Consider the following 22,142-nt stretch of genomic DNA (forward strand, 5'->3'; position numbering starts at 1 on the left):
CAATCAACAGTAAAAACAATTTTGTATTCTTATAAAGATATTTTAAAATTTCTACTTAAGAATCATTTGGAAATAAGGATTAGTACTTTTACCAATATATATTCAATAAACCCCCAAATAATTTACATAAGGAAAATTATAGACAATATAGTAGGGCTAACATATACAATTATGGCTTCCATATAACGAGAGGCCCCAAAGGACTTCATTTAGCTCACCTGACTGATATCGGCCTAACAGCCAAATAAAGGAATGAAAATTACCCAAGAAAATGGCATCAGTAGCCAGTACAATACTTTCTGTAGCTTTCCAGCTGTGTTCACTTCATATATTATGAAAACAATTGTTTCAAGGTTTCACTAGTTTTGGAATCTTTATTATTATTTGATGGTGCTTCATCTACATTTGTCCAACAGCCTCATTGCTAGGATGCTTTGTGTCAAATTCTGTTGAGTGGGCTTTTAAAAAAAAGTTGTATAAAATTAATATTGGTCTATTTTAGTAAATGCAGCCATATCTGATGGAAGATTGGCATCATTTGTGTAAATTTGAAAAACACAGAAGCTGTGCTAGGTGGATTGGCATCATTTGTGTAAATTTGAAAAACACAGAAGCTGTGCTAGGTGGCAAGTATATTTGGTGAGAAAGAACTCAGAAAGAAACATCAATCCATGTGATTCAGTGACTGGCAGCTTTCTCACACACCCATAGCTGAGGCTCAAACTCATGCGGATAGAGGTAAGATGTATCAGTGATCTGTAAAGGTGACCATTCAATCACTCCTTGCTTTAGTAACGGTAGCCATATTTGACAAACAAACATGAAAGACATTCACATCATGAAGCTGTCTGCTAAGCTGCTCAAAAGTTGCTGTCGTGGCTTTTGTGAAGAATATGAAAACTGCAATTATTGATGAATACGTGGTGAATGACATGTTGATTTTGATGCATGATGGATGCAGGCCATACCATAAGCTATCTTTATGGCCAAGTGAGCTCAAAATTATTTTCAAAAGATCTATATCCTAATTTGCATGGTTATAAAGGGGCTGACCATTTAATTTTCTGGTCAAGGGGAGGGGTAGGGCACACATATTATTTTAAACAAAAATTCTGTCACCCAAATAGCCTGAAGAAAATGTCTTGCTCTGAATTGTCAAAAAAAATGAAATTAATTACATCCATTATATTACTTGAAAAAATGATTTATCTTTCTTTTACTGAAATGAAAATATTTTTGTTTGAAATAACATTTCAGTCCTCCCCCACCTTGAAAAAATAAAATGAGTGGTCCCTAAATGTGAATCCATAAAATGAGTGGTCCCTAAATGTGAATCCATTTTAAGACCTCTGGTAGTCTATTTTATACATAAATATGAATGGGGGGTATATAAAAGGTAAATACATGTAATTTAGTTTTCTCACTCTTCATAAAACTTTTTTTGATTTTAATTAGAACTATTGCCTATAAAAAAGCAATTCCTAATAGATGCAAGTGAAGGTTAGGACTGGTCTAAATCTATATACCTCCCGTTTGGACCAAAATGATCTGCTGGATAAAAGGTTATTCTTGTATCTATACAGAACTTCATGTATGACTGAGAGAATCATTCATTTCAGGAGTGCCTAAAATCACAGAACTCACAAGTGAGTGCACATCATCCCCAAATCCAAGTGATTTCAAAAATGATTTGTGGTATACTCTGCAGTCCTTGAAATAAAGTTGATGAAAATTTCATTTGGTTAGTAAGGTTCTATAGGCAATTTGGACTAAAGCACCTTGATTCTACAACAAGCTTCACACTTGAATAGAATACTAAAGCTGCAAGAGACTGTAGTGAGTGCAGTATACCTCAATAAATAATATATGTACCATCACTTTGTTTCCAGTATTGTTGCTAAAACCTGACTGTAAACATAACTTACTTTCTATTCTACTCTTCCTAACAGCAATGTTTATTAAAATCCTACATTATATTTCTATTCCTGACCAAGATCTTGGTCAAAACAATTGTTGCTATATTTGTTTTCATTGCCATTGAACATCTTGGTGAAATCACTGGTTTCCTTTTTATATTTCTGTGACATTGCTGATGTTAGTGAAAACACTCATTTCTATATTATATTTATATGCCTCTGGTCATCTTTGTGAAAACAATAGTTTCCATCTTATATTTTTGTCATTGCTCATCTTGGTGAAAATACTGGTTTCCATATATTTCTATACCATTGCTTATCCTGGTAAAAACACTGGTTTCCATGTTATATTTCTATGTGATTGGTAATCTTAGTGAAAACAGTGGTATTAATATTATATTTCTATGCCATTGCTCATCTCGGTAAAAAATCTAGTTTCCATATTATATTTCTCTGCCATTCTTCAGAAGATTGCATTTTGATCAATGCAAGTATATGTACTTAATCTATGGATGAAGTAAGGTACTGGACAGATCAATTCTTTTATATTGTCTTTTTCAACTCCCTGTTTGTACTAGTTCAAATTCCATGAAAATTGATACCTGATGAAAATTAGTTAATTGGCAGTATATATAAGAGATAGTCTGAAAAAGACACTGCTTCAAAATTTAGAAGAATTCATCCATTTAATGTGCTGAATAAAAAATAACAATATCAACCAATATAATAATTAGGAGTCAGTTTGGTTTTCAAAATATTGTTAAAAGCATGAAATTAAAATATATTTCTTCCACCAAGTTATATTTTTCAACTGACAAAACAGCAGAAAGATTTTGCATGTCTACTGGAATACAGCTTTTATATTCAGTATTTTCAAAATTACTTCATATAACTGGTTCTCCTTCTGTATGTATCTATAACACTAGTGAATAAACTAATGATAAATTTTTGATAGTAGTGGAAGCAGTGTACAAACAGAGTCTCTGTAACACTGAAATAAAATTACCAAATTTTGCCATAAAATTAAGAATTAAACAAAACATTGTTTATGATAATCTTTGTAATATGAAGACTGAAGAAAGAATTAAAACTTGTGATAAATAAATTAATTTTCAGATGGTTTAATTTTACCATCATATTCCATGTATATTGATTAGTTAAAAAACATCCTCAAATTTCCTCATAATCATAGGAATTTTCAAAGAAATTCAAAATATACAAACTTAAATCAATGACAGTCAGTTGATTGTGACTGCCATCTCAATGAAAACATAAGCAAAACAAATTGTTCCTATGAAGCACTTTGAACTATACATAGTTCGTATAGCTAGTCCAATATACATAGTTGGTTGTTGTTGTTGTTGTTATAGGGTTTAATGCCATTTTTCAGCACAAGATAGGCTATACATGGCGGCCAGTATTAATGGCGGAGGAAGAACCAGGAAAACCCCGGAAAGAACCACTGACCCACGAGAAGCTACCGGCAAGCTTTCTCACATATCCACATTTGCCGAGCCCGAGACTCGAACCCACGCAGACAGAGGTGAGATGGCAGTGATCCATGACGGTGAGCGCTTTAGACCACTCGGACACTCGGGGCCCCACATAGTTGGTATAGTTAGTCTAATATACATAGTTGGTATAGCTAGTCCAATATACATAGTTGGTATAGTTAGTCCAATATACATAGTTTGTATAGTTAGCCCAATATACATAGTTGGTATAGCTAGTCCAATATACATAGTTGGTATAGTTAGTCCAATATACATAGTTGGTATAGCTAGTCCAATATACATAGTTGGTATAGCTAGTCCAATATACATAGTTGGTATAGTTAGTCCAATATACATAGTTTGTATAGTTAGTCCAATATACATAGCTGGTATAGTTAGCCCAATATACATAGTTGGTATAGTTAGTCCAATATACATAGTTGGTATAGTTAGCCCAATATACATAGTTTGTATAGTTAGTCCAATATACATAGTTGGTATAGTTAGTCCAATATACATAGTTTGTATAGTTAGTCCAATATACATAGTTGGTATAGCTAGTCCAATATACATAGTTTGTATAGTTAGTCCAATATACATAGTTGGTATAGTTAGCCCAATATACATAGTTGGTATAGTTAGTCCAATATACATAGTTTGTATAGTTAGTCCAATATACATAGTTGGTATAGTTAGTCCAATATACATAGTTGGTATAGCTAGTCCAATATACATAGTTGGTATAGCTAGTCCAATATACATAGTTGGTATAGTTAGTCCAATATACATAGTTGGTATAGTTAGTCCAATATACATAGTTTGTATAGTTAGTCCAATATACATAGTTGGTATAGCTAGTCCAATATACATACATGTAGTTGGCATAGTTAGTCCAATATACATACATGTAGTTGGTATAGCTTGTCCAATATACAAACATGTAGTTGGTATAGCTTGTCCAATAAAGTCTGGTTAATAATGCCAATGAAGACACCACTAGTGTAACAAATAGCTAAATACATCAAAGTGGCACATAATTTGATAATTTTTCCATATTTGCACATGTATGATATATATTCACTTATAAGTCTAGTTAAAATGCAAACTTCACAGATCCAGATCTGCCGCTGCAAAATGTGCTGGGCGATCTGGGTCTGTGCAGTTTTTCTGGAGTAATTAGTAGAACAAACAACACAGACCCTGATCTGCCAGTGTATTATGCAATTGCAGATCAGGGTGTATGTTGTTTGCAGTTGGACTGGACTTGTGAGTATATAAATTATTCAAAAGGTCAAACATTTTATGCTAAGAATTTTCCAGGAAGAAAGTGCTGCAAGAAAAACAATAATAAAGATGCTGAAACTCATCCTATAAACTAATGATACATTTTGAAGCAGTGTCCATTAAGTGGCCTCTGAATTAAATGTCAATATGAAAAGTAAGAAGGCATGAAAAATGTTGTCAACACCTGACCTGCAAAAAAATGAGTTTTTATGGTATCTCTATTTCATTTTTGTTCATATAGCGCAGCATAAATGAAACTGATAAAATAAATCTAAATCCTAACTAATCACATGTGACTGATAAAATAAATCTAAATCCTAACTAATCACATGTGACTGATAAAATAAATCTAAATCCTAACTAATCACATGTGACTGATAAAATAAATCTAAATCCTAACTAATCACATGTGACTGATAAAATAAATCTAAATCCTAACTAATCACATGTGACTGATAAAATAAATCTAAATCCTAACTAATGACATTAAACTGATAAAATAAATCTAAATCCTAACTAATCACATGTGACTGATAAAATAAATCTAAATCCTAACTAATCACATGTGCTTCAACATAATAAACATTTTAACTAAGAACAATGAGGAAATATATTGCACAGTTGTGAGAATGAATACATGGTGTACCAGTAAAATGCCATGAGATAGAAATGACATAGGGACTGTGAGACAATTTATTGTTATGCCTTCTTGATACAGATGTAGTAATACAAATGAGACAGAACAAGCCATAGAATAATTATAATCCCTAGAGTATTAATGCCTGCACCCAAACCCACCATCAAAAATTGTGCAACAGTGTTGGGTAAAATATTTCACAATTTAAGACATTTAAAACATGATTCAGATTGCTCAATATATCAAACAAATATTGAAATATTGAACAAAGCCTTTCAACACCATAGGACTATTAAGACCATTCAGTTTTAATCTAAGACTTTTGAACACTGTGGTACTTTTAAGACTTTTATAAATACAATCGTCTCTAGTGACATAAAGCCAAACTCTCTTTAATAATACACGTTTCATATCAGGAGGTGAACAAAACAGTAAATGTGTACATCTCTGGTGTGTGTTAATGATGGCATCTAACCACATAATCCCCTGGCCAACATGAAAGCTTATGGAGTAGGGCATAATATACAGCCAGGTATGGATGAAAATACAAGTCACTTGAGTATGAAAATGAGGCCACTATGACCTACTTTTGGAATGGTTGAGTTATTCTCATTCAGATGCATCTACATATAAATTTTATGTTTTGGTGAAATGGGATAACAGATACTGTGGGTGGAATAAACAAATAACTGAAAATACAAAAGTCAATCAAGCATGATGATTAGGTCACACTGACTTAGTTTCTGGTACGATTGAATTACCATCCTTTAGATGCATGTATGTGCCATGTTTAGTAAGTGTTAATGAAACACTGAGAATATAATACAAGAATAAGCAGAAAATAATAAAAGTCAATCAAGTGTGTAAATTAGGTCTCAGTCACCTAGTTTTCTTTATAGTTTAGTTACTTGCCTTAAGAAGCATCAACATTGAAAATACGAATATCTAAAGCATAAAAACTGGGTAACATCACCATAGTTTTGGCACTGTCATATTAATTTTGTTAAAATGGATTGATGTATCAATATTTATATTTGTAGGTAAATTACGGTGCAAGTGACTCAAGCTGAAGCCCATTCTGCTGTCATTTTTGGGGTTATCTCTCTTGAACCATTACTAGACTGTGACATGATTGTTAACATCACTAGACTGTGCCATGATCATTACATCTTGGGCATGTTTTTTTTATTAATATGCCAGTAACTTTGAGTGTATCTATGCAGACTTATGTTTAAATCACAAAGTTAATAGAGAATACTGTCATTTCTTCATCAGTGAGAGAGCTAATAAAAATGTTTCTTGTGTAGCTTGGATGATTTTGGTGATAATTTGGGGTTGGCTAAATTACTCTCCAATAGATTCATCTACATACTAATTTGAATGTATGTAGGTGAAATAGGGTCCAGACATTGAGGGAGTAACCAACCATCAAACACACATACATGAACCATGAGAATACAAACAAATAACTAAAAAAAATTGTAAGGAAAAAATAGCTCATGTTCTTGTTTCATTAAATCGTCTACATGTATCTACACAAAAACATCCTGTGAATTTTGTATAATAACATGCTCTTGTGTTTTGTGCTTTGTTCTGGTTTTGTTTGTGTAATTGACTTTGTGTCCAGCTGGTTTCACACCAATTCTGCACCATTGTTTGTCAATTTTTCTTTCATATCTATTATTTCCCCGACCAACATGAGCTTTTTGATCCAGTTTCTATCAGAAAGACTATTATTTGCCACGTTATTTGTCAATGTTATATATATATATATATATATATATATATATATATATATATATATATATATATATATATATATATATATATATATATATATATAAGATTAATGAGTTTTCTGGAAAATTTAATCCCTCACATTCTATTTTCCAATGTCATCATATCATACATGAATCTACTAGCTGCATAAGTATATAAGTATATTCAATAAAAGTTTAAATAATTAGTGAGTATGTCTAATGACTTGTGTTTATTTCACTTTATTATAACAAGCACTTGTACATAAATAGAAGTTTAAACAATTAAGGGCAAATCTTCTTTATGCTGGCCGGCATCTCTACTCATCTAAGATCGTTTGATAGTGTCGCCATAATACATGTAATATCTTGCAGCTAAATGCGTTATGGCAAACTAATAAAATGCAGTCATTTTTATAAGTTATATTTTACAACTGTTATAACTGCTAATGAGCCAATAATTGATGCCACTTTTTATTTTGAAAAGCTTAAATCAATCAATTTTATTTGTAAAGATATCAACAAACTGTGATTGTTACATATAACTGGTAAACAACAGAGACTTAATGACAAACACAATTTATTTACCATAATTTATGTCAAAAGAATGGACGATTTAATGCCAGTGTGTTTATTTAATTATTAACACCCTTGTTGGCAAGAAGCAAAAACAGACATTGTTTAATACAATTGCTAGTTATATTACAGTCACACTACTTTAAATTTTTCCACACACATGATTACGTGATCAATTTATAACCTTGTTGTGCCACTAGAATTTGACCAGTTGGAGATTGATAAATTGACAACCCTCCAGATTTGCATATGTGAATCTGTGTTATCCTCCTGACTCTATTTTCTCCTACAATTCTTCAAATTTTCTTATTTTTGGACAGATTATTTCTAGATTAGTGAGTCAAGTTTTATAGTAATTATATACTTTCGTTCTATATTTTCATTTCTAATTTCTGGATCCAGTCCCCATTGAAATATGTCTGGATAGTGAGGTTTCTGGATAAATGGAGTGCAGATTAATGATTTTAATACACACACACACACACACACACACACATATATATATAAAAGTAACAAATCATATGGCAAATAACCAAATAACAGTCTTAAAAAACAAATTAGATAATAAACATATTGGCTAGCAAGATGTACTGTGTATAGTCTGTATAACAGACTGAAGTAGCTGTACTGAATTCTGCACAATGTCTGCAGTTTACCATTTATGTTTTGCTATGTTTTATGAGTATTCCTACAGAAGATGTAAACAGTTACACAATTCTCCCTCCTAATTCAAAGTAAAATAACACATTAAGAAAAAAACTATTAGTGCCTTGTTTGATTTGAACTGAAGTTGGCTTTCATGCAAGGCACCATTTTGCCACACAGTCACATAAATGTCTAAGAATAACTTCAAATTTTATGCTTATCTTGTTGTCAATGCAGCAGTAAAATTTATAATTCACTCCAGTGAATTATCACTTTTATTCTACTTGTATATATTAGCTTTATAGGGTATTTTGGTTCAGATTATAGTAATCTATGGCTCTATGCTGAAATTAAGAATTTCCCCAAACACCAAACTAGAAACTTTTTAAAAATAAAATTGACTAAAAACATTAAAAAAATAGAGGACAGCATAGTCTATTCCAATCCGTAATCTTATATTGTCTAAATGACTCAAAATTAAAATGGAAATTGTAACCCTGAAGACATATTTGTGTTTTGTCAAATCTTTTCACAACAAATAAACTTGATTCACTCATACATACATACATACATACATACATACATACATACATATTTATGTACTGATAAAGGTGCACAATTTACACTACTAAATCTGACATCAAAATTTGGTTACATAGGAACTTACACTTTCTCTTCCTATAGATAATTTAAAAATGAATTTCTCTCCTCTAAGTGATTAAAGACAGACAGACAAACTAGAATTGCATCCTCTTTCTTTTTATGTAGTTTCTGGGACTGTATCATGAAGGCAAAGACAGACTAAATTCTCACACCTTTGGAGACCTGAAAACTTACCCCTGTTTGTTTCCTTGTTGTGTGTTAGCATTAACAGTATTTGGTCTGCAATTATACCATTAAAATATTAAACACTATAATACAGTCTGACTCAAAACTCATGGCTTTCAAATAGAATCTAAGCTCTAAGCTTAGGATCTGTGATTCATTAAATATTCAACTGAAATCATAATCAGGGACAAAGTAATTTATTAAGGTGTGCAATGAAATTCACAAAAAAACTGATACATGGGGTTAGTTACTGGGCATAGAACGTGTATCAATTATTGGTCTAGTTCTCTCCATAATTAATTCACTTTTTAAACTTTCTATGGCTAAAAAAGAAAAAACACAACATTCATTGAGTGGTGTAAACTACTCCAACAGAGCACCAAACACAACATTCATTGAGTGATGTAAACTGCTCCAACAGAGCACAAACACAACATTCATTGAGTGATGTAAACTACTCCAACAGAGCACCAAACACAATATTCACTGAGTGGTGTAAACTACTCCAACAGAGCACCAAACCATCCTACTTTGCACACAATGATCACTAAAAACGACCATACAGTAGTTTGGATTTTAGATGATGTAAAATTATTTTTCCCTTTAAATGTTTTCTGAAGTTTGTAATTCAATGCTGAGTGATATTCACCATCTTTGCTCCTCCAAGAGAAAAGTAAACAGAAAATTCTCAACAAAACCTTGTTGTATTGTTGGTAAATTGTCCTCCCAAGATGCATCCCCATACCAAGTCTCATACAAGAAATATTCAAAATTCAAACCAAAAGATAAAAAGTGTGTACTTTAGAGATGATAATCTAATGTTTGCACCAATAATTGAAAGAAGTGCTTATGGTGATAAATTTTCAGATGTTGATTCATTAAAAATAACCAAAGCAGTGACGGAATATTTAATGGCTGCCATCTACAGAGATTCTGCTTTGAAGTGGCTGACATCTGTTTGCGTAGCATTTAAATGAAGGGGTTACACATAATGATAAAGGAACCTGTAGCAATGCATGAATTGACAGTAATCAGACTGCTACTGGTGTGAAGAATAAAAAAATATAAATTCAGAAGCAAATACTAGTTAATACTGAATAATGACTATACGTTCACTATAAGTCAAATCCTGAACATAAAATTCCACTATGTAACACTCTTCTGGTACTTTAGATAATAAAACAATTCATGGCAAATTTGGTGACTTCTTGGGTAATTCAAGCATAACCTAGTATATCCCCCCCAGGCTCCCTGTAAAGACTTCTAATGAAAGTACTCCATAGTGCAGTTATCTCAATTTTTACAGTACTTAACTTAGCACCCTACAGGCAAGCATCATCAAATTTATACTTATGCTACACTTTGTTTCCATGACAACATACAAAATACTGATTGCTGGAAACCTGAAATATCAAAGGACACCTCTACACAACCAGCTTGACACGTATTCATAGTTTGATTTAAAACAATTACTTTACAGACATAGAAACAAATTTTGGACAGAAACTAGAACTATGATGAAAACTTGTACACTTGTAAGATGGGCAAAAGTCCAGTTTGTTCAAATGTTAGACTTATTTGAATACTGGGATAGTTAAATAATGGATACTTTAAACAACAACAAAAATCATGCAACATTTTCAAAAAAAACATGCAAGGGATGTAAGAGGCAAGCTACCAATGGATGCAGTTATTCTTCGTAGTGAACATATTAAAATGTCAATGGAAAAGACATCCTTTACAGAAAAAAGTTTAAGAAGACTAATTAACTTCATTCCATTTTATGACAATGTTGTGTTTATGCAAAAATAATTTCACAAGAAAACAGTATTAAAAAATCACTAAGCAAAAATGTATGCCAAAGAGGCAAAAATCTTTCTAATGTTATTTAGTGAATCAGGAGCTAGAGAGTCAAAGAGACAAACAGAATGGTGATTCTGATAGATCATGTGTGGCTTCAATAGTATAATGTGAATCCTTTAATATATATTTAATAAAACTGCAGGGTGAAGTTAATTCCTGGATGTATTGTTATGGATTAGTAATACTCTGCTGGCAGAGTTACCTACCCTGGCACTTCCTGCCAACCAGGCCTGGCCCTTAACACATCCAGTATGGTGTTCTGGAGGGAACTCTTGTAACGAATCTCTCTGTCTCTGTAAGTACAAGTGAAATATGCATATTAATTCATATACCTAAAGAGTGACAGGAACCCATACAGCATGTCTGTTGCCCACCCATACATCACCACCAAGTGAATTACCAATACAACTTATTATAATTCTCTGGGTTGCTGAAAGAAATGTAATTTAAAAGTAAAGAAAAAAAAATTGGAATGAATACAGGCAAAGCAGTTCTGGAATTTCTCACTCAGGAGGTTACAAAAACAATGAAAAGATGAGAGGCATTCAAGATATAAAATTGGTTTAATCTATCAATCTGAATGCATAAGGGTGACCCTGGCCTTCAAAAAATTGTACTGGGTAATGCTATACAGAAACATACTGATCCATGACACAGATTTAAGTGTTGTGACCTTGACCTTTGAACTCTAAAAAATGAACTTAATTCCTACTTGTAGTACAGAATAGTTACAGAAACTTGCACAGAAACTACTCACTTGCATTTCTGTCCAATTAACCATATAAGAAGTATTGCATCTATCCTGAGAGGAGAATGAGGAAGGGTGGGGGAGGAAACTAAATCTAGAATTTATTTGGGTCCAGAAGCTGAAAAATTATGTGTCTGGGCTACCATATGATAAATTTCAGTAGCGGACTAGGCCACAAGATGAAATCATACATCTCTCCCTATTTTTGTGATCCGTAACTGCATATCATGTTATATACCAAACTACCATGTAATCTAAATGTTGTAAATGAATATGTACATGTGTATGAATATGTACATGTGTATGAATATGTACATGTGTGAGAATATGTACATGTGTATGAATACATACATGTGTATGAATATGAACATGTGTGAGAATATGTACATGTGTATGAATACATACATGTGTATGAATATGTACATGTGTATGAATATGTACATGTAAATGAATATGTACATCTGTTGTGTGGGCAGTGGTAGTAGGTAGGGGTACTGAAAATGTCAGTTTAAAAAATATTAACATTATTCATTTACTGTACTGTATACTATACATAAAATATGCTCCTTTAACTTCATAGTAGATTAAGGTCCTCAATAGATGTGTATCCTCAGGTTTAGACACTTGACATTTAAATCTGAATTATTTCAGATGCTTAGAAATTTCAATCTGTTGATTTTTATGACTCATGCTGATTTGTGCCAGAGCATCATTCTTAAGTACCTTTCATTAATCTCTAACATAATTTCCGGGGCCCCGAGTGGCCGAGTGGTCTAAAGTGCTTTCCGTTACGAATCACTCGTTACGGATCACTGCCATCTCACCTCTGTCTGCACCGGTTCGAGTCTCGGATTCAGCCAATGTGGGTATGTGAGAAAGCTTGCCAGTAGCTTCTCATGGGTCAGTGGTTCTTTCCAGTGGGGTTTCCGGGTTCTTCCTCCACCATTAATACTGGCCACCATGTATAGCCTATCGTGTGCTGAAAATGGCGTTAAACCCCACAACAACAACAACATAATTTCCTACTGAGCTTGAGCTGTCCATAACAAACTGACTGTGTCCACCAGTGATCAACATTTGCTAGACTACTCTTTACACCTTACTGGTCAATAATATTGCACTCATGCAAAATCAATATGTACTGGGCATAGCTAACAGGTCACTAATGTCACACTTAGGTGAGCATAACTGAATCAAGGTCAGATTGTTTTGAGATAATCTTCTCAGATTGTTTCAAGATAATCTTTGATGTTTATGATACTAAGAGGAATGAAGAAATCAGTTATGACTTGAATGAATTAACTTTTGATCAAATATCATCATTGTTTGAACATACATGTGATTCTACAGTCAGTAGGACAAAAATACCATTTTAAAGGCTGCCTACTGCACATACAGTTTTATTGAAAAAGCATTTGAAAAATAAAAGATTAGTAGTAGTAGTAGTAGTAGTAGTATTGTTATCAGTGTTATTATTGTTATTATTTTCATTATTTCTATTATTATTATTATTATTATTATTATTATTATTATTATTATTAATATTATAAAGAATCTGTATATTTGTGGATTATATCCCCACTCTACAGAAACCAACTGGAACCAGTTTAATGGGGACTAGAATCTGATACTGGTGCAATCTTATGTGACAGAGCAATCAGATTACTAAGTTTAATATGAGTACACATCAAGCAATCAGATTACTAAGTTTAATATGAGTACACATCAAGCAATCAGATCACTAAGTTTAATATGAGTACACATCAAGCAATCAGATTACTAAGTTTAATATGAGTACATATCAAGCAATCAGACTACTAAGTTTAATATGAGTTCACACCAAGCAATCAGATTACTAAGTTTAATATGAGTACTCATCACGCTGTTAAATGATTACCTTACTGATGTAATCTGGAGAGTTTAAGGCCAAATGCAGGATGTTTCATGAGGGTGTTATAAGTAATAAATGGATGAAAGTGTCTTTCAAGTCTTTAATAAAAATTGAGACACCTTTTGTCAGAGGTGAGATATATTGAAGAAATCAACTGAAAAATGATTTTGGGAGAAACCCTCAATATGTATTTTTTTTGTTATTGTGTTATTCAAGATGTTTTGAAAGGAATATCTAACGGCAGTTGATGCATGTTCATATCACAATACAAAACAATATCCTAATACAAAGAAAACATGGCTAATAAAATAAAATTAGAAAACATGGCTAATAAAATAAAATTTGGGATTACATATCGTATCCAGCTCCTCAAAATGAACTTTGACTGGAGGCATACTGGAAAGCAGTGAGCAACCTTTAAAACTCCCAGCCACAGACAAACCTTTGTTTGAACCTTTCTACACACTGAATGCAATTGTTTTGTCACTACCACATTCATATGATATAATAAAGACATTCTCCATACTTGGCAATATAAAGTGATTCAAGGGGAAATCTGAACCAGAAAACTATTGACAGCCAGTTAAATATGAAACTTAATCATCAAAGTTAAAGTCATTAGTGGTCACCAGTCAGTGATTTTGTTAAGGAAACTAAAAATGCTTGTGGATTTTATAAAACAAATGGTTCTTTTACAATTAGTGAAGAGAACTACAAGATATAAACCTCTTCATTTTTGATCAAATTGCTGTATATTAATTACAATGGTTCAAAACAATTAACAAAAATTCATGTCTCAGTCTCAGAAATGACCTGTCAGTGATTATCATTCTGACCCTCTGATTCCAAATAAACAGAAAGTAACAATTGTGAGAAGGTGAATAAATGTAAAATGGCAGTCATAATCTGTAATTTGCATACTGCCAATATAAATATGGCAACCAGTTGCCTGACAACATGACACAAACTTCCTGTCAATCATTAAATAATTATAGCAGAAGCCTCCATTGGGCTATATAGTCCAAGGACCCAAACTGAAATATTCGTTGGACTACATTGGGTTATATAGTCCAAGAACCAAAACTGAAATCTATGGTGGACTCCACTGGACTATATAGTCCAAGGATCCAAACTTAAATACTTGTTGGACTCCACTGGGCTATATAGTCCAAGTATCCAAGCTGAAATCTATGGTGGACACCATTTGGCTATATAGTCCAAGGGCCCAAACTGAAATATTTGTTGGACTCCATTGGGCTTTATAGACCAAGGACCCAAACTGAAATATTTGTTGGACTCCATTGGGCTATATAGACCAAGGACCCAAACTGAAATATTTGTTGGACTCCATTGGGCTATATAGTCCAAGGACCCAAACTTAAATACTGGTTGAACTCCATTGGGCTATATAGTCCAAGGACCCAAACTTAAATACTGGTTGAACTCCTATGGGCTATATAGCCCAAGGACCCAAACTGAAATATTTGTATGACTCGATTGGGGTATATGGACCAAGGACCCAAACTTAAATACTTGTTGGACTCCATTGGGCTATATAGTCCAAGGACCCAAACTTAAATACTGGTTGAACTCCTATGGGCTATATAGACCAAGGGCCCAAACTTAAATACTGGTTGAACTCCTATGGGCTATATAGTCCAAGGACCCAAACTTAAATACTGGTTGAACTCCTATGGGCTATATAGTCCAAGGACCCAAACTGAAATATTTGTTGGACTCCATTGGGCTATATAGACCAAGGGCCCAAACTTAAATACTTGTTGGACTCCATTGGGCTATACAGTCCAAGGACCCAAACTGAAATATTTGTTGGACTCCATTGGGCTATATAGACCAAGGGCCCAAACTTAAATACTTGTTGGACTCCATTGGGCTATACAGTCCAAGGACCCAAACTGAAATATTTGTTAGACTCCATTGTGCTATATAGTCCAAGGACCCAAACTGAAATATTTGTTTGACTCCATTGGGCTATATGGTCCAAGGACCCAAACTTAAATACTTGTTGCACAATATGTGTATGATTCAACTGTAACATAAATTTCAGTTTGTTAAATTACTTTTACCCTTATTTCCCAAAGTCACAAATTTGGAGTAGCACCTGCTTAACCTAGCTAATGTACAACATTCAATATTAAAGAAATTTTTCCTTAGCTTTCGCAATAAAGCTTGTACTTTGCTAGAAATAACACACACACACACACACACACTCACACACACACACACACACATAGGGAGAGAGAGAAAGACATAACAGATATTTTTTTCTGAAAGAAAGATAGTTGCCATCAATTATGGAACCTCATCCATGCACAAGTACACATGATAAATGATAAAAGCCTATAGTAAATCAGTGATTTCTTAATTAAGATAAGCCTATAGTAAATCAGTGATTTCTTAATTAAGAAATGAAGCAGTTTTTGTTTTTTTTTTAAATATCAAGTGGGAGTCTGTTTCATGATTGCTAAATGAATATAATTTAGGCCTGTGTATTTTTTAACAACTGCACAAATGGCAATGTGCACAATCATGTGTGTGTGTGTGTGATTCTGAAATTGTAATGCATGACTTTACTTACTTTTTGAAGCATGTAGTCTATAATTCAGCAGTTCCATTCAACCAGTTTGTTTAACTTCTCTACTGTATCAAGGTCTATCCATATTAAACTCTACTGTATCAGGGTCTATCCATATTAAACTCTACTGTATCAGGGTCTATCCATACTAAACTCTACTGTATCAGGGTCTATCCATACTAAACTCTACTGTATCAGGGTCTATCCATACTAAACTCTACTGTATCAAGGTCTATCCATATTAAACTCTACTGTATCAGGGTCTATCCATATTAAACTCTACTGTATCAGGGTTTATCCATATTAAACTCTACTGTATCAGGGTCTATCCATACTAAACTTTACGGTATCAGGGTCTATCCATACTAAACTCTACTGTATCAAGGTCTATCCATATTAAACTCTACTGTATCAAGGTCTATCCATATTAAACTCTACTGTATCAGGGTCTATCCATACTAAACTCTACTGTATCAGGGTCTATCCATATTAAACTTTACTGTATCAGGGTCTATCCATACTAAACTCTACTGTATCAGGATCTATCCATATTAAACTCTACTGTATCAGGGTCTATCCATACTAAACTCTACTGTATCAGGGTCTATCCATACTAAACTCTACTGTATCAGGGTCTATCCAAATTAAACTCTACTGTATCAGGGTTTATCCAAATTAAACTCTACTGTATCAGGGTCTATCCATATTAAACTCTACTGTATCAGGGTCTATCCATACTAAACTCTACTGTATCAGGGTCTATCCATACTAAACTCTACTGTATCAAGGTCTATCCATATTAAACTCTACTGTATCAGGGTCTATCCATACTAAACTCTACTGTATCAAGGTCTATCCATATCAAACTTTACTGTATCAGGGTCTATCCATACTAAACTCTACTGTATCAAGGTCTATCCATATTAAACTCTACTGTATCAGGGTCTATCCATACTAAACTCTACTGTATCAAGGTCTATCCATATCAAACTCTACTGTATCAGGGTCTATCCATACTAAACTCTACTGTATCAGGTTCTATCCATACTAAACTCTACTGTATCAGGGTCTATCCATACTAAACTCTACTGTATCAGGGTCTATCCATGCTAAACTCTACTGTATCAGGGTCTATCCATACTAAACTCTACTGTATCAGGGTCTATCCATGCTAAACTCTACTGTATCAGGGTCTATCCATACTAAACTCTACTGTATCAGGGTCTATCCATGCTAAACTCTACTGTATCAGGGTCTATCCATACTAAACTCTACTGTATCAGGGTCTATCCATACTAAACTCTACTGTATCAGGGTCTATCCATGCTAAACTCTACTGTATCAGGGTCTATCCAAATTAAACTCTACTGTATCAGGGTCTATCCATGCTAAACTCTACTGTATCAGGGTCTATCCAAATTAAACTCTACTGTATCAGGGTCTATCCATGCTAAACTCTACTGCATCAGGGTCTATCCAAATTAAACTCTACTGTATCAGGGTCTATCCATACTAAACTCTACTGTATCAGGGTCTATCCATACTAAACTCTACTGTATCAGGGTCTATCCATACTAAACTCTACTGTATCAGGGTCTATCCATACTAAACTCTACTGTATCAGGGTCTATCCAAATTAAACTCTACTGTATCAGGGTCTATCCATACTAAACTCTACTGTATCAGGGTCTATCCATACTAAACTCTACTGTATCAGGGTCTATCCATACTAAACTCTACTGTATCAGGGTCTATCCAAATTAAACTCTACTGTATCAGGGTCTATCCATGCTAAACTCTACTGTATCAGGGTCTATCCAAATTAAACTCTACTGTATCAGGGTCTATCCATGCTAAACTCTACTGTATCAGGGTCTATCCAAATTAAACTCTACTGTATCAGGGTCTATCCATGCTAAACTCTACTGTATCAGGGTCTATCCAAATTAAACTCTACTGTATCAGGGTCTATCCATGCTAAACTCTACTGTATCAGGGTCTATCCAAATTAAACTCTACTGTATCAGGGTCTATCCATACTAAACTCTACTGTATCAGGGTCTATCCATACTAAACTCTACTGTATCAGGGTCTATCCATACTAAACTCTACTGTATCAGGGTCTATCCATACTAAACTCTACTGTATCAGGGTCTATCCAAATTAAACTATACTGTATCAGGGTCTATCCATATTAACCTCCTTCAAAAATTAGGCTTACCATTTCTATAAATCTCCGATATATCTTTAATTTCCAACGATTCCCCGCCAATCTAACTTTGAAGTGACGGTCAAGGAAAGATTCATTGTTTTCATGTGCAAGTATGCTTACATCCTAACTATTAAAATCTACAAGCTATTTATTTAAATTGAAATTAGAATTAAACAGAATGGTAGCTTCTTTCAGTTTTTGATTTAGGCCCCAATATCTTTAAAAACATAAACCAGGACTATAGGCCAAAATCCAAAGATGGTCATGCTGAGAGGTGAAGTCAACAATTTAGTCACACCTAAATAATCAACTCATCTTGGCCTTCCTAGATGTAACATTAAAATATCAGAATGTAACTTGGAAGAATGTTTGAATTAGGGCCTGTATCTCTCTCTCTCTCTCTCTCTCTCTCTCTCTCTCTCTCTCTCTCTCTCCCCATGGATTATCTACACTACTGATCAATCCAACTTTCAGTTTTTATCTATTTAGCATCTTAGCAAGTCAAGTTTTATTTTTATTCTCTCAAGAAACTGTTTATTATACAACATTATACAATATACAATAATCATGATATGATCACATTGCTCATGTTGATGATGTACACTCTTATAGCTTGTAAATAGCTGACATAATTCAATGCAAATATCAGAAATAGTAGTTAAAGTGGATGGGGCTACGTTATTATTATTTATTAATGTTTTTGGTTAGGAAATTCAGAAGAGTCTGGCAAATTTTACTGATGGAAATTGCAACAAGGAAAGAAATATTTAAGCGCATGAACACAAATATCCTCACCCAAGGGGTCCTTTTCCTCTATTCATCTTGGACTGCATGTATCCTGAAGCCTGGAAGAGTTTATTATTATTATTATTATTATTATTATTATTATTATTATTGTTATTATTATTATTATTGTTATTATTATTATTATTATTATTATTATTATTATTATTATTATTGATAGTATAAACAGTAAACTAATTAAGACATTGAAACAAAGTGATGAAAAATATTTTCATCAAAAATATTAAACAGTATCCTCAATGAAGACCTTGACCCTCAGGAACATGACCTAAGCAAAGGAGTGGCTGAACATATAAAATAAGTGAGCATAAAGTTATATTACATACATAAAGTGGGTCGGGTTATGTGCTATGTAACTGTCAGTGTTGAAAAATCTATATCAGTGTAATTCTTGACCACAAGGCTTTACCAATAAGCAGAACCCATGGTAACAAGTGGTGAAACCAATTTTTTAGTGTAAAATATGTTTCTTTGATGATACTTAACCAATCATAACACCTTTGGAGAACTAATGCTACCTTGCAAATCCAGCCATTCCAAGCAAAATGTTTTAGCAAAGAATTCAAATGGTTTACCTAACCAAAGAGGTGGCAGTTATATAGGTTGATCTCCCCTTCATACAAGAACTGGGCACCAAATTCCACAAATAGTTCACTTACTACTGGAATGGAATGTATGCCCTCTAGAAGGATGTAACTGTGAGGAGGTTGGGAGGGTGTATGTGTATCATGATTAGGTAAGTATTATCAAAGAAACCTATTTTGGCAGAAAAAATTGGTTTCTTCTTCAAATACATTCCATGATAATAATGACTCATCAGAATACCGGTAGGTAAGAGGTAGAGAATGTTAAATAGTCTTAAGCTGGAAATGCCCTTACCCTGGAAATGCTCTTACCCTGGAAATGCCCTTACCCTGGAAATGCCATCTCCAGCCTCCTAAGTCATGTGAGGCTGCAGCTTCTTGGAGATAACCTAGCTGGAGCATTTAACTCTATATGCCAAAGTGCAGTTTTTATGATGGGGAGAAAAATTCCAGTGGAAGTCATGAAGCCATATCTTCATGAAACTGCCAACCTGCTATGATGTGGTGATATACCCCCACCAGGTCATGTTGAGTTTTTGGGGATGAAAGATCTCTGATGTAGAAGCTGGAGAAAGTCAGCCTCCATCTCACATCTTGTGTAATGTCACATAGGGAACAGTTTTGTTTAAATGCAAATGTTGTTGTGGATATCTCATGAGCTGAGATGCATAGCAAGTACATTTAATCTCCATGCAGATAACAAATTTTATTGAGGATGAGAGTGTATACACTGATATGTTGTCCTTCCCTCTTTGAGAGGTAAGATCAGTCGAGGTATCCCTTTATGCAATGGCTTGGTTCTTTTCAGGCACCACTTCAGAGATTTCACCAGATCAACCTGCAGATGGCCTTGAGATGTAGTGTCCTGAGTAGTCAAGAGTTTCACTGCAAAAGACTGATTTGTCATGAGTGGTAGCATTTTCTTTGCAAGGAATCAGGAAGTAATCCTGACCCATCGCATTGGAACCAACAGTAGTTTGGGTCAACTGAGTACAGAGCATGTATTTTGCTGATTCTGCCTGCTATTTTGATAGTGCAGATAGGAAGCAGGTCTTGTATAAGAGGTGAACCAATGCAGATCTCAAGAGAAGTTCAAACTGCTGTTTCTTATTCAGCCAGATTAGAACCAATGATAGATCCCATTCTGGGCACAGAGTCAATGTTTTTTGGCATCCGAAATCAAAGTTCAACAGAAAATTGGAGAGGTCTTTCTTCCATGACAAAACATATCAGAGAAATGGAATGGTAGCCTTCTATAATGATTGTTGCTAACGGCTTCTCATCAAAGAGCCAGAGTAGGAAGTTATGTGAGTTACTTATGCTTTCAGTGGCAAAATGTGATCATGCTCAGAATATTGTGAGAAAATCCTCCATAATGTTTTCAAAGTGGAGGCTTTTCTTACTCATGCAATTCTCTCCATCACTTGTTGAAAGAACTGCTTGTTCTTGAGGGTTTGTTTAATATGATCCAGCCATGCTAGTTCAACAACTCTGGATTGGAATAAAATGCCTGCCACAGTGGTTGTTAATTGAGGTGAGGCAATATCTTTATATTCCTTGGAATTTCCACTGCTGGATTTATCAGGACATTTATCCGTAACTTTTCCCAATTCAGTACAGCAAAAAGTCAGAATGAGTCAACACTCCACTGGAATATGAACATGTACATGGATTTGTCATTGAAGACACTGCCTTAGAAAAACCTAAAGAAGAATGCAAAGGACTGAGGACTTGGTTCCTCATTACTTTCTGAGATAATTCACCAGATGTCAGATTGAATGAGAATGCCATTTCCACATAGCACCTGCCACCACTGAAACGCTTTCAAGCATTTTTTTTATGTCAAGAATATTGATATCCAAAAATGATCTTGAGTGGGCCACTGTGGCCTGCTGAAATGATGGGAGATGCGTACACATGACCTCTGAGTTCATACCTATACAAACCATCATTTCTAATAGCTAAGAAAGACCAAACTTGAGCTAATTTAGGTTCTGCCATCTTCAGAGGAGGAAACTCATATTCATGGAGATTGGTAGTGGTTTGTGCAAAGGGCAAATTCTTGGCCTCTATCGTGACAATAGAATCGTATGTAATGGTCTCATAAAAAGGCAACCTAGGATGGTGAGGTCCACTACTACAATGAGTGAACCCAGTAAACAAAAGAATTCTTGGGCTGAGAGATTGTCCTGAGTAATACCTGAAGCCACCATAGCCTTGATTTGTATGCATGTTCCTGAGGTAGATATACTCTGCATTTTAAACTCCATACCCAAAGGAGTACTTTTGCAGAATGTCACCCAGGTAG

At 34.0% G+C, this 22,142-nt stretch overlaps 1 protein-coding gene across 4 annotated transcripts in view; it reads right to left on the reverse strand.

The window, feature by feature from the left end:
• Window positions 1-22,142, reverse strand: part of LOC149779972 (putative tubulin polyglutamylase TTLL9) — a 96,716-nt gene that overhangs the window by 56,248 nt on the left and 18,326 nt on the right. For 2 of the 4 annotated variants that reach the window (XM_089936689.1, XM_089936688.1), the window contains exons 3-5: window positions 19,242-19,291; window positions 11,206-11,292; window positions 9,146-9,190 (exon numbers count right to left, since the gene is read on the reverse strand). In XM_089936689.1, coding sequence (XP_089792815.1) covers window positions 9,146-9,190; window positions 11,206-11,292; window positions 19,242-19,291 — 182 coding nt within the window. The remainder of the gene's footprint in view (window positions 1-9,145; window positions 9,191-11,205; window positions 11,293-19,241; window positions 19,292-22,142) is intronic. The other 2 variants (XM_089936692.1, XM_089936690.1) reach the window with 1 other exon arrangement.

This window comes from Sinohyriopsis cumingii, chromosome 16, assembly GCF_028554795.1.
Source record: "Sinohyriopsis cumingii isolate HCF-2022 chromosome 16, ASM2855479v2, whole genome shotgun sequence".
Classification (NCBI taxonomy): domain Eukaryota; kingdom Metazoa; phylum Mollusca; class Bivalvia; order Unionida; family Unionidae; genus Sinohyriopsis; species Sinohyriopsis cumingii.